This window comes from Doryrhamphus excisus, chromosome 1 (assembly GCF_030265055.1).
Source record: "Doryrhamphus excisus isolate RoL2022-K1 chromosome 1, RoL_Dexc_1.0, whole genome shotgun sequence".
NCBI lineage: Eukaryota > Metazoa > Chordata > Actinopteri > Syngnathiformes > Syngnathidae > Doryrhamphus > Doryrhamphus excisus.
In genome coordinates, this window is record NC_080466.1 from 22,780,939 (window position 1) to 22,793,610 (window position 12,672).

General features: G+C 39.5%; 1 protein-coding gene and 1 long non-coding RNA gene across 8 annotated transcripts in view; one reads left to right on the forward strand and one right to left on the reverse strand.

The window, feature by feature from the left end:
• The window catches only part of sh3pxd2aa (SH3 and PX domains 2Aa), an 82,369-nt gene extending 75,188 nt beyond the window's left edge, over nucleotides 1-7,181 (forward strand). For all 7 annotated transcript variants that reach the window (XM_058077424.1, XM_058077441.1, XM_058077433.1 and 4 more), the window contains one exon: nucleotides 147-7,181. In XM_058077424.1, coding sequence (XP_057933407.1) covers nucleotides 147-2,132 — 1,986 coding nt within the window. In that variant the 3' untranslated portion in view covers nucleotides 2,133-7,181. The remainder of the gene's footprint in view (nucleotides 1-146) is intronic.
• A 3,291-nt stretch (nucleotides 7,182-10,472) lies between these two features.
• Nucleotides 10,473-11,972, reverse strand: LOC131140661 (uncharacterized). The gene is made up of 3 exons (XR_009132442.1): nucleotides 11,031-11,972; nucleotides 10,714-10,779; nucleotides 10,473-10,610 (listed from the first exon to the last, which is right to left on the reverse strand). It is a non-coding gene; the product is annotated as an uncharacterized LOC131140661 (long non-coding RNA).
• Nucleotides 11,973-12,672: the final 700 nt, after the last annotated feature.

Here is a 12,672-nt window from a genome sequence, read left to right on the forward strand (position 1 = left end):
ACTGCATAGTTGGTGGAAAATGGCATCTTTTTGTACTGAGTTTCTGTATTCAGTCAAATACCTTTAAAAGAAACTAAATTATTTAACAGAAAATGGGAAAGAGGAGAGATTCCACTGTTTAGAAGAGTATATTTCTTCTTCCCTAGGTGATAGAGAAGAACCCTGGAGGCTGGTGGTATGTGCAGATTGGAGAGATGGAGGGCTGGGCCCCGTGCTCCTACATTGACAAACGCAAGAAGCCTAACCTCAGCCGTCGAAGCAGCACCTTAACCCGGCCCAAAGTTCCACCCCCAGCCCCACCTGTAAAAAAGCAAGATTGTGAGGAAAGTCCTCCTCCTTCCACCTGCACTCTGAAAGTAGCAGACTCCCTTAAACGATCCTTGTATGAGGAACCTGAATATGATGTTCCTGCAGTTGGTTGTGAGGGTGAATCAGACACTGATTCTTTCAAAGATGACCAGTCCTTGGATGTGAAGCTCAGCAGTATAGTCAACAACAAGTATTGCAGTGTCCCACACTCAAGTAAGGCTTCCCCTCCTGTCTGCAAAGAGTCGCAGATATTCAGCCATCGCAGGGCTTCATTTAGATCTGACGAAGGAGTTGCTAAAGAGGAGTGCATCTACGAGAATGATGGCTTCCGACCGAATAGTGCCACTGAAGGAAGAACAGCCAAAGTGTCCAGTGAGCCCAACTCTCCAAGGACTTACCGTTCCTCTACAGTTCCTCGCAAACTGTCTGGATCGTCACCTTTGCCTGGTCGACCCTCTAAAAGCACAACTCCAGAGATGAATAGGAGAAGTCAGACTCTTGGTAGACATATGGACATTAACTACCGGTCTCAAGAGAACAGTCCCCACTTCTCTTCAGATGAATCGAAAGGCACCGGCCTCAGCCAGGATGTGGGGCAGAGAATAGGCCAGAGCCCTTCGACTAGACCAAAGCCTTCTGTCAGACCTAAACCACTCCTGAGTAAACCAGAGCCTCAGAGTCCAGAGAGGAAGGACATCAGCTCCCTGAGACGCCAGCTGAGACCCACAGGTCTGTTGCGACATGGCCCCAAGCCTTGTCGAGGGGAAGACTCTGAATCAGCCTCTGTTATCTCATCCGAGGAATCAACTTGCAGTACATCGGATCTTTCAACTGTTTACTCAAAAGGGAGTAATTCTGACCCAGAGGGTTCATGTTTCTACAGTGCCCTGGATGCTTACAAGAAGGTACAGGACTCTGAGATCAGTTTTCCAGCTGGGGCGGAGATTGAAGTTCTGGAGAAGCGAGAGAGTGGTTGGTGGTACGTGCGGTGGTGCTCTGAGGAAGGTTGGGCTCCCTCGTACTTCTTGGAACCTGTCAAGCGGGTGGTGGATCCTGCAAGGCTAGAATCGGATGCCAGCAGCGGGAGCAAGTCCAATAGCCTAGAGAAAAATGAAAAGCAAGTTATGGCTCGAAATAACATCAATATTCAAGGTCTGGCCCAGCAGCACCAAGGATTGAGGAGAAACACTCCGCCAATTCCTTCCAAGCCTCCTGGTGGTTTCTCAAAGCCATCCGGGATGGTTAATGGAGGTGTGCGGATGAGGAATGGTGTACGTCAAGTAGCAGTGAGGCCTCAGTCTGTATTTGTGACATCAACACAGCCAGCAAAGGACACACATTACATGACTGGCTCTCTGAGACGCAATGACTCCCTTGGCAGAAGTGACCACTACGGTTCTGGTTCTGCCACACTTGGTGTCCGCCGAAATGCCTCCTTCAGCACAGTGCGGCCACATGTGGTGGTGGAAAGTCAGTCAAGACCCGCTGAGCGCTCTAACCTTGGGTCCTCGGTGAGCGGATTCAGCTCAAGCAATGTACAGGATCCCCTTAGCAGATTTAGCCAGCGCAATGGTATCCCTGTGTCTACAGTTCGTCCCAAACCTGTAGAGAAGAGCCAGCTGATCCAAAATAACCTTGGCAGGGATGTGTATGTGTCCATCGCTGACTATCGTGGGGATGAGGAGACGATGGGATTTACTGAGGGCACCTGCCTGGAGGTCTTGGAGAGAAACCCCAATGGTTGGTGGTACTGCCAGGTACAGGATAGCCTACTGCCCCGTAAGGGTTGGGTCCCATCCAACTACCTTGAGCGAAAAAAATAAAAGCCATCTACATTTGCTCTTAATTTCTCTAAGACCCCTCACAGTTTGATATTACGTGACGGCATCATTCCTCAAAAACTTTGCCCTCATGCAATGCGTCCTTGAATACCGACAACTCTGAAACGACTGTTTTGTCTGATAAAGGACGTTTAAATGCTGGTTTAGTAAAATATACAAAGAGGAGTGTGAAGTATTCCATCTGAGAGGTCAATGGAAAAGGGTTGACCATATTTGACTAGGACCGTCATATTCCACTTAATAAACACAGTGTGAATGGGAGCACATGCAGCTTAAAGGCTTTTAAAGGCTTTTGTTCCATCACTGCCTGTGATGGGTGATAAGTGCCTTTTATATTGGATCACCTGTGGTGGGTGGAAAAATGTAACATCAACCAAATCTTTTCAATGTGCCATACAACTATGAACACCACCCAGAGTAGTCCCAGAAGCCTCCAGTGGCTCCAACATTAAGACTACACAACAGAGCCCTTTGGTCTTGAGTTCTATGGTCGGTCCAAGATCCGTATAAGATTTTTAATTGGTCACTTGAAATTCCACCCATCAAGCAAAAAATAATAATGACTTATTTGTTGGGTTTGTTTTGTGTTGTCAACACTTTGGTTGATGTCTTCCTTGGATAATTGTTTCTGCTTTCTTGGGACATCTTATTATCCACCACAGCTTGGAGGTACCAAAGTCAAATTCAACAAAATCAGGTAGCAATACTCAAAAGTTGCAACACAAAGTAGTTTCGTTCATTTTCACAGTCCATGGATACTGCAATCAGTGTTGGGAGTAGCAGCGTTAAAAATATAGGCATGAGCATTGGTTTCCACTAAGGAGTACTCTAATAAATGACTATTTCCATCTCCGTTACCGAGAGGGAGATGTGGCGCTTATCCACTGCTATCTGTATCAAGTATCTGGATGTCGTGCCAGTTGCCGTTGTTCACTTCTAAGAAACTAAATAGCCAGTCAGTGAGAGTTGTGGTTGAAAATACTGCCCCCTAGCATTTTAGTCGAGAATTGCAAGGTCATTCCTCAGCAGAATCTCTGAACGGAACACGGCACTACAAATCTACATCCCAATTATTTAACATGTTTAAAATAGTTTAATTAACAATATGTTTCATTCTGCTTGCAAGCCCATAATTACCAATATATCAAATACGGTTTTCAAATATGTTTTTTAATACAATTTTCAAAACTGTATGAATAAATGATGCTGTTTCTTTGATGAATTATTGATGTATGCTTATTTGAGCACATTGGAAGCACAAAGAAACATTTTCAAGCATAAAGATGCTTAACTGAAGTGAAATACAAATATAAGACTTTCAGAAGGAGGAAAAACACTAGGGATGGATGGATGATAAATGGATAAATAGACATTCAGAAAACATTCAAAGATGTTATGATATGTAGCAATCTACACTGGTCACTAGGTGTCGGTAATGTTGGGTGAGACACACAAGCACCAGACTCCCCAGAACAACAGGCTTTTATGGCGCACAACAGGCACAATAATTGTGCCTACTGTGAGGGCGGTAACCAACGGCAAATGTAAAGGTGACTATAGGTGTGTTACTTCATCTCTAGAAGGCTCAAATTAATGTTAAAAATTGTATTTAGAAGGACATAGGCAGGTTTGCTAGCGGTAAATATGAAAAGACTAGATTTATAAATAAGGAATCGTATATAGCAGAAATTCAGTCAATTAATTTGCGATAAACGAGGGATTACTGAACAGTAAATAAGGCTCTTGAACTGAGAAAAAGTAGTAAAACCTGGAAGTATTAGGAATAAAACATTGTTGAGGACAACCGTATAGAACCATTTAAAAATATTAAATTACAATGTTGTACTTTCTACACTCAAAGCATTTTACTGATAAATGATGTTCAAGATTGCTGAAATATTGTCTAATGAACCATGCTATTTATTATTATTATTAGTAGTAGTAGTAGTAGTCATCATATTTGTGTCTGCTGGACAGTATGATCGAACAAAAGACATCTGCTGGAAGGCAGTATGTGTTTTGGCAATGGGTGTTTTGTGTTTTAACTTAAATGTGACTCCACAGCTACAATGGAGAGGAATGAAGTGATTCCATTTTGTGAATTGGTGCACTTTCTATTTTACTGTGCATTTATTTCAAGATGCAGACCCAGCATAGTGTTTATGCTTCTTTTCATTATATAAGTTTTGTTTGTTTTTAACCTCAATTGAAGTCTTCAAGTCCATGACAAATGTTTAGTAGTATGTTGGGTTAAAATGGGAATTCGGTGACCTCTGATGGTTAAGAGAAGATAATGCAATATCATTTTTTTTGTTTAATTTTGATGGTTTAAATATTGCTATTGTGATTATTTATGATCCACACAACTGCCAGCCGGTCTGCCACAGTGCAATAACAAATGCATTGCTAGTCAGTGAGTCTAACCCACAAACTGGAGAAAATGTCAGGTTTTATGAGATATTTTGTGAAACCTAAGAGCAGCTAAAATGGTTTTGTAGCACACTATTATTGGGCAATCATTTCTCTGTGAAAAGTTGATTTTTGTCTCTTGCTGTGTGCTGCAACTTGAGCAAATCACAGGCACTTCCTTCTTCCTTATTGTTCTTTACATAATGCCTGATTTAAGAATATTTATTGTCTTGACATCAGCTTCATTCGCCATCAAAATACGGAAATGTTCATTGTGGTCGTCATATCAATTGAGGGGCAAAAAAGATTTTGAGGATCTGTAATTGTTCCAAGAGTGAATGCAGAGTCTCAGCACACCTGAAGATTCACAGGTGCGTAGGAAGCAGGCGTAGCCAACAAAGTGTTCAAAAGAAGGTTCCCACACACTGTGTCGCTCTCATTCATCAGTTTATTCAAGTAACGTTTCGGTCCATTTGACCTTCATCAGACATATTGAATCACATCTCTGCCCTACATACATATATATATATATATATATATATATATATATATATATATATATATGTCCCCAATGGGTGCAGTCAACCAATCCGAGGACTTAGGGGGAGACCTGTTTTGATGAATATCACCTATCATAAAAGCAATTTTTTGCCATCTGGCAACATGGCAAAAGACGAGGGCATTATATAAATGTGTGTCACGCTTGTCACTCTGCATCTTTTCACCAAAGTACATAGTATATATCGCTTCATTTTTGCAAGGGAATTGTTTCAGGTAATTTTTAATGTCATTTTTTTAAATGGTAGTTCTGTTAATGCGCAAAGCCTATTTTGAAACTGCTTTGTTAATTATTACATAATTTTCCTCCCAGTTTTGAGGGCCTTAACATGCATGAAAAGTTTGCAAAATTTGCAAGCCCGTCAGGTCTGGGAAAAAATTAGATATTTCAGGGGTGCTGAACACACGACCACACTATCACTCCGTGGCGAGTTTTTTTTTTTTTTGGGGGGGGGGGGGATTAGTTTCATGGATCATATTACAAACTGCTTTGCTTGTAAAGGACAAAGGCAGGTTGTATTTACTTGATGATTTTTAAATTCTTTGAACATCTCATTCACCATACATGACAATTTGAAAAGCTAAAAGCCCGTTTTTTTTACATGTTTATGTCGCTCTGCTTCACTGATAATGTTTTACGGTCAAGCGTTGAGATTTTGCACTTTGTTCAGCAGTCTTTAAACGCTTCACAGTTGTACACAGTCAATCCGTCGTCAAAACCTGCAGTGAGAATAAGGCAGGTTAGTATAGCCTGAAGCCTATTGCGCAGTGTCCAAACTTTTTCCACAGAAGGCCACATACTGAAAAATGAAAAGATGCAAGGGCCACTTTCATATTTTGTATAGCTATGCTAAGAGTTTGTGAACAGTAATTATGAGTGTGAACTTCACTCTTTGCTCTTTTTTCTCATAAATTTGACTTTCACATTAAAAAGATGAAAGGTTTTGACTTTATCCACATAAAATTGCTGTATTTTCTATTTTTTTCTTACATTTTTCAACCATTACTTAGATTTTATTCCTATAACATTTTGATTTTAACATACCATTTCCCACAACCTAATTTTCCAACAAGGTTGCTGCTTTGGTTTTCATCATTTCTTCAGTACCTCTGTCCTCATATTAAGACATAAAATTTGTCATAAAATTAGGTGTTTTTCTTGTTAGATTACAACTTTCTCTTAATATTTTAACATTATTCCATTCAATGTTTGCAAATTTTTTTTGTTATATTGTGCATTTAAAATGTGCTGCTATTGGCTACAAATGGCCCCCGCGCCGCACTTTGGACACCACTGCTCTTGTGCTTGCCCGACGACCAGGTTAAAGGGGAAGCGTAGGAGCGAGCCGTGTGTCAAAAGGCGTATCAATTCCTGTCCGTAGTTACCCTTGGGAAATATGGTTGTATATTATTTTTGAAATAATGGTCATATGGAGGTTAACCATTCAATTAACTTTTCCACTAATTTCATGTACTCCTATCTTAAAAAGCAAATGTGTGACCATCTAAATAATAAAACGAATTGTATGTCATATTGGTGTCATACGGTTGACTTTGTGTAACAAGAACCATGAGAGTCTCTGATCATCCTGACCAGAATCAACAGTGGACAAAAGCCCATGCCGCCCCCACCCGCCCTTTCCCTTTGCTGTTGCTGCTGCCATCTGGTTCTTCATCACACATGGTCATGGCCCCAGTGGGCCCGCTTGTCACTTTTGTGCCTGGAATTGAATGGAATTTTGAATATTTGATGTTTTTTCCCCCACTTCCTCTGCAGTGTTTTATGGATTTAAGAGGACAGAGAAAAGTTATTGGCAAAAGCCTTTGAATGTAATGCCTTGTGTGAATGAAGGTGTTTTTACACTCAAATGTTTGTCATGATCATTGCCTTTTTTCTACAAATAAATTACAGTGAACATTATGTCGACGCCTGAAGTTGGCATAAGTTGTTGTTGACATAACCAAAACCGAAGCCAGCCGTTGCTTCCACATTCACTTGTGACTTTGGCCAGAGATCATGGGTGGAAATAAAGGACTTGTCTTTCTTGACATAGTTTTCCTCCATTTTTGCATATTTCTTTTGACATTCTTCAACAGCCACTGCTCTGTCTTGGACTACAATGAGAATAGTCATTCATGCTTACTTTGCACTGAACAGGAAGTGATTGCACGATTTAATATTTAATGCAGTAATCCCTTGGCATTGTGTGCTTTGAATTTCAGTTTTTCCAAAAGACATGAATAAATCATACTGTTTTGTGGTTGAATGCAGCCTATTAGTCAAAAATAATAACATTGGATTAGATTGTATAGCACTTTCCAAGGCAACCACAGTGGTTCACAATGAAGTGAACCCATTTTTCTTTCACTCCTCAGTCCTGCTGATCTTGGTAAACTCTTAAGGCTCTAATAACAATAACAAAGTTCAGGTTCCATGCTCTATTTATGAATAACAGCGTCTACTCAGGAGAAATGTACTTGTTGCAGTTGGCGTGTTCATGTCGCTGCTTAACAGATTCTGTTATGTACTGTATATTTTTGAATACAGAGTCATAACCACTTGAAAATGGAAAATTATCAAATTGAGTAAACGTCCTCCAGACACCCTTACGAAAGGAAAATATATTTATCATAATCTATTACTTGAAATATATTGTAATATATTATATTTTTCCATTATATTTTCCAATACATTATATATTAGAAATACATGGAATAATATATTTATGGTACATATATTATACAATATATCATATATTCATGTAATATATGGCAATATATTACAAATGATTGCCGCTTTCAATATATTAAATCCAAATAATTAATATATGAGTTTAAATATGCCATAATATATGTAATTTTATATTGATGAACGTCCACCATAATGTATTCAGATTTATATGGGAAAAAATATTAGTAATATATGTAAAAAATAGCATCACATTTATGTTTAATATATGGCAGATTATATTTTAAATATATGTAAAATTATATGAAGACATATATGAAATACATACACAGCTATGTGTTCAATATATTATGGAATACATTTTATATATGTAAAATTATATGGAAACAAAAACATGAAATATATACACTGATTTGTCTTTGATATATTGTGTAATATATTTTATATGTAAATATATATTGCAAATGTATGCACAATATATGTACAAAACACATATTTACACAGGCAGAGTAATCTATCAAAAGCCACCTTTATATTCTTTTTATCAGGCACAGACACTGAACCCAGCAGTGCAACATTTTTAAAGAATGCCATTGAACAGAAAATATACAAAATATAAATTATAAATCAAAGCAATTCAAATGACTTTAAGCAGTGCTATTAGAAAATAGAAATAAAATATCTATAAACAAGATGCACAAATAATAATATACGAATTTTCTAAGACCTTTTGGAACTGTGGAAAAGCAATGAAATGAATTGCCAAAGGAACAGTCTGTCATTCCAGTAAGGAGTCCATCTTGGTTCTTCACTGATTCAATTGACTTACACATCCATGGTTTGGCGCTTCGTCTGGTGTCTTAGCTCACAGATTCTACTGCTGATAGATTTTCTGACGTCCGCTTCCCTGGCAGCCGGAAATCGGTTTAAAACAGCATCTGTGGAACAGAACAACAGAGATTATTCGGTTACTTTCCTCCTCCCCCTCCAGTTTGCGAAAACCGACCTCCTTTCCCTGCCTGGCAGGGCTGCAACAAAACTGGAAAGTACCAGCTCTGCTATGTGGGTAGAATTGTCTCAAAATTACTTATACATATCAAAATGAAATGTACAAATACAAATGTATAAAAACAAGGGCTGTCAAAATTAACGTGTTAATGCATGTGATTAATTTGGAAACAAGAATGCGTTAAAAAGATTAACATGCGTGTCATGTGACTTCCCACCCGCAGCCGGGCGAAGAGCCGTCTGACACCCTGCAGTCGGTGGTTTGATCACATGAGAGTGTAAAACACTGTTACTCGTCTAGTCTAAATTAACTTTTGTGGTTAATCAACGGGGAAATTAGTCGTGTGTGTTGTAGTGCCATGTTTAGGGTTGGTGTCCTTCCTTCACCACCATGACTCCAACAAGTTGAAGGTGGTGTTTCTGGTTCTTCCATCTCCAAACTAACAAAAGTGGCTGAAGTGTCAATGAGACAAGCAGCCGCAGGGTTTTTATATTTGTATATTTGTATTTGTGTATTTAATTAGTCTTCTTGAATCAATTCTACCCCCTTACCTTGAAAACTATTTACCTTGTAAAGCTTGAATTTTCCTCGGGTCAAGAGCCTGCCGATGCTCAGCAGAGGGATCCAGCTTACTGACCCCTCCTTTCAGGTTGGACTTGAGAAGGACATCGACATTGAAGAGCCCCATCAGTAGCACCCACGCGATACCATTGGGGGTGGTACAAGCTTTTGCAGTTTCCCAACAATGTGACGTGACAGTGATAGTTCCATCATCCCCGATTTTCACCTTATGTAAACAAAGAAATAAACAAAGATTATTACCGCTAGCAATAGAATGCCAAAAAGCTGAAGTTTTAATGTTTGTTGGAAATTGATCAATTAATAAATACTTACTTGTGAAGGTCTGGAACGTGTGCAAAGTGACGTTTCACCTGGGCCTTTGAACCCAAAGATGTTGACCCCGAGGTCAACATCTTTGGTGGGGTGGTCGTCAACATCTTTGTTGGTGGTGTTGCAGATGGAGACTTTCTCACGTCCACCAACAACGCTGGAATTTCTAAGAAAAAAAGGGCTACAAGTTTATACATACAGCAACCATAGAAGCCAATGTGTGTCTGAAAACCAAATCTCCAGTTTTCAAATATTAACCCCATTTAGAGGTGAACTTGTCCAATAAGCTACAAATCAATTGGCTTATCATTGAAATATACACATGGGAACAAGAACAAGTTTTCCTGCTTATGACCAATATACCTGCTTATCATAAACCCACTTTTTTGGACTTGCTTTCTCCTCCTATTTTTGATTCTTGGTCTTTTTAATTCCAGTGATTTTGGCTAATTAATTTCAGTCTTCTAAATAGTTATTTCTTAATAAAGTTGTTTGTTTCTTTGAATTCCTTTTGTAAAGTGCAATAAAAAATAGGTATTATTATGATAGGTATTTTTTTCTTCAAACATGCTCTGAAAATGCAAGTGGCCAACCTATCTGACCACATAGGTGGGCAGCGAATGCTTTGTAGATTTAGAAAGGGTCTTTAGAATCACCTTCAGGTCTAAATGAACTCATACCATTACATAGAGTAATACTTGATAATATAATACTCACTACTTGCCTTTAACTACCATGTTCCGCAGTTTGATGTTTTCTTTTTGTAAGGCCTTGATCTGGCTCTGCTGGTCTCTGGTAAAGTTGTTTCTCTGGCTTGACGATTCTGATGGATCAGGGCTGACCTGACTGTCCTCTGACAGTAGTTCCTTCTCCTTCTCGCCTTGTCTTTGTGCAGCAACCTTGGCTTTTTTCCAGAGGGCAAAGATGTTAATTTTTAATATTTAATCATAGATAATACAATACACAAATGATCCCTAATGTGATATAAATTTCTTCTGTTGAATTACCTGTTGTGGATTTCCAGAGCCAGTGGCTTTGTTGCCAGTACTGGTATCTTCATCACCCAAGTTTTGCTTTTCATGAAATGAAAACATTTTGTTTTGACAATCAATTACCCTACCTTTACAACTCAAAGATCACGTTGTAAGCAGAAAAAATCAAGGCACAGCCTCTTTAAACACTGAGCAAATCTTGGTATTACTACATTGTAAAATAGTCAAAAGTGAGATACACATTTTGATAAAGAGAACATTCTGTAGCTGTATCTGCTAATACAATAACTTGTAGGAAATAAGTGTGAGAGACTGAATAAAGACTGACTTACCTGCTAGCTGAAAACAAAAGCATGTTTGCCATCCACTAGCAGGCTTTTGACCGCCATTCCAAAAAATATAATTTGTCTCAGCTGGGTCAAAATCAATTATCCAGCTGATGGGAACAATGGTGGTTTTAGCTTTGTCGGGTCCCTTCGCCCAACTAACAAGGGCAAACCTATATCTTGACATTTTTTGCTAAAGAAAATGTTTCACCGCCTTCTTCTTGTCTCGCTGGCTGTTTAACCGTCCTCCTCTCACCTGAATCGCAGTTCCCACTTGAGCATTGCACATGCGCGACCTCCGTGTCTCGCGCTAAGCATTTTGAAGCTGTCAATGAGTCAAGCTAATGCTGACAAATTGAGAAAATGGGCCGAGTCCGATTGAAAAGGAAATATATTCTTTCGGGTCCTGATGGAACGGATATTCCAAAAAGAACAAGACAATCCCCTTGATTCTTGCCGATGCTAACGCTAAAGCACATACTATTGCTAACGCTATATCTGCTATCTCAATAGCTCTATGGCTCCATGGTGTGTTATAAACGTGTGGATATAGGCCATGTTACATCTCACTTGCTGGATGTGAACGATAATCGTAATAATATAATTAGTAATCAGATAAATAATATTGTGTGTTTGATTGCTTAAGTTGCAATTATATCAGTCAGTGAACACTAAATCTGTCAGGGGCAGGACGTGGGAAGGAGGACCCAAAGGCAGAATTGGCAGGCACGACACGAGGTAAGGTTCTACACGCTGGTGAGGGTCGGTACACGGGAAGTCAGTCCAATAAGGCAAAGGTGTCCAAGAGCGGCAGGCAGAAGGAGAGGTCGAAAGGCAGGCGAGGGTCGAGAACCAGGCGAGGCGATGACAAGGAATGCTAGAACGAGACATGGGAGTACAACGAACTTGCACCAGACAGGAGGGATCAGAGGCAATATATAGCCAGCAGGAAATGAGGTGATGAGGGACACCTGAGCCCAATCAGGCAGGAGGCGTGGTCTCCAAGGCGAAGGCGGGGTAGGCAATGGCAGGCATGACAAAATCATTTATAACAAGTCTTCAGCCTCTGAAGACGATAAAAGTCCTGACATTGAGTCAGAATTATTTATTTAATTAAGATTGACTACCAAACATTAATATGGTGCGGAGAGGTGGGAGAAGGAGAGCTGTACTGTTCACCTCTATTCTGTGCCCTGAACAGCAGCATTTGATGTTTCCGAAGATAAACATTAGTCACTGTTCTGTCACTTGCACTCAGGAAAGAAATGAGTGAGACCAAGATTTCTCCGCCAAACCAGGATCTGGTAAGTCATGAACTTTTATTGGTGACATCTTCAACATTGCAGCCAGTGACACAACACTCGGTCGGCTAAGGATATCAGGTGGAATGAAGACTAAAATAATAAATGGACAAGTGTATATCAGATTATGTAGGACAACAGTACTACTCTCAATAAATATGAAGCATCAGTAATACTGTCTACTCTATATTACTGTTGTTGATGTTAGGCATTCAAATTACAAAGACAAAACCACAAATTTGGGAGTAATATGTAATAGGAGTATAAATACCAACAAAAACATAAAGATCACCTCAGAGTACTTGAGCTGCAGTCTTTGCTGACCTCAAATCTCCATGGCGACCAGC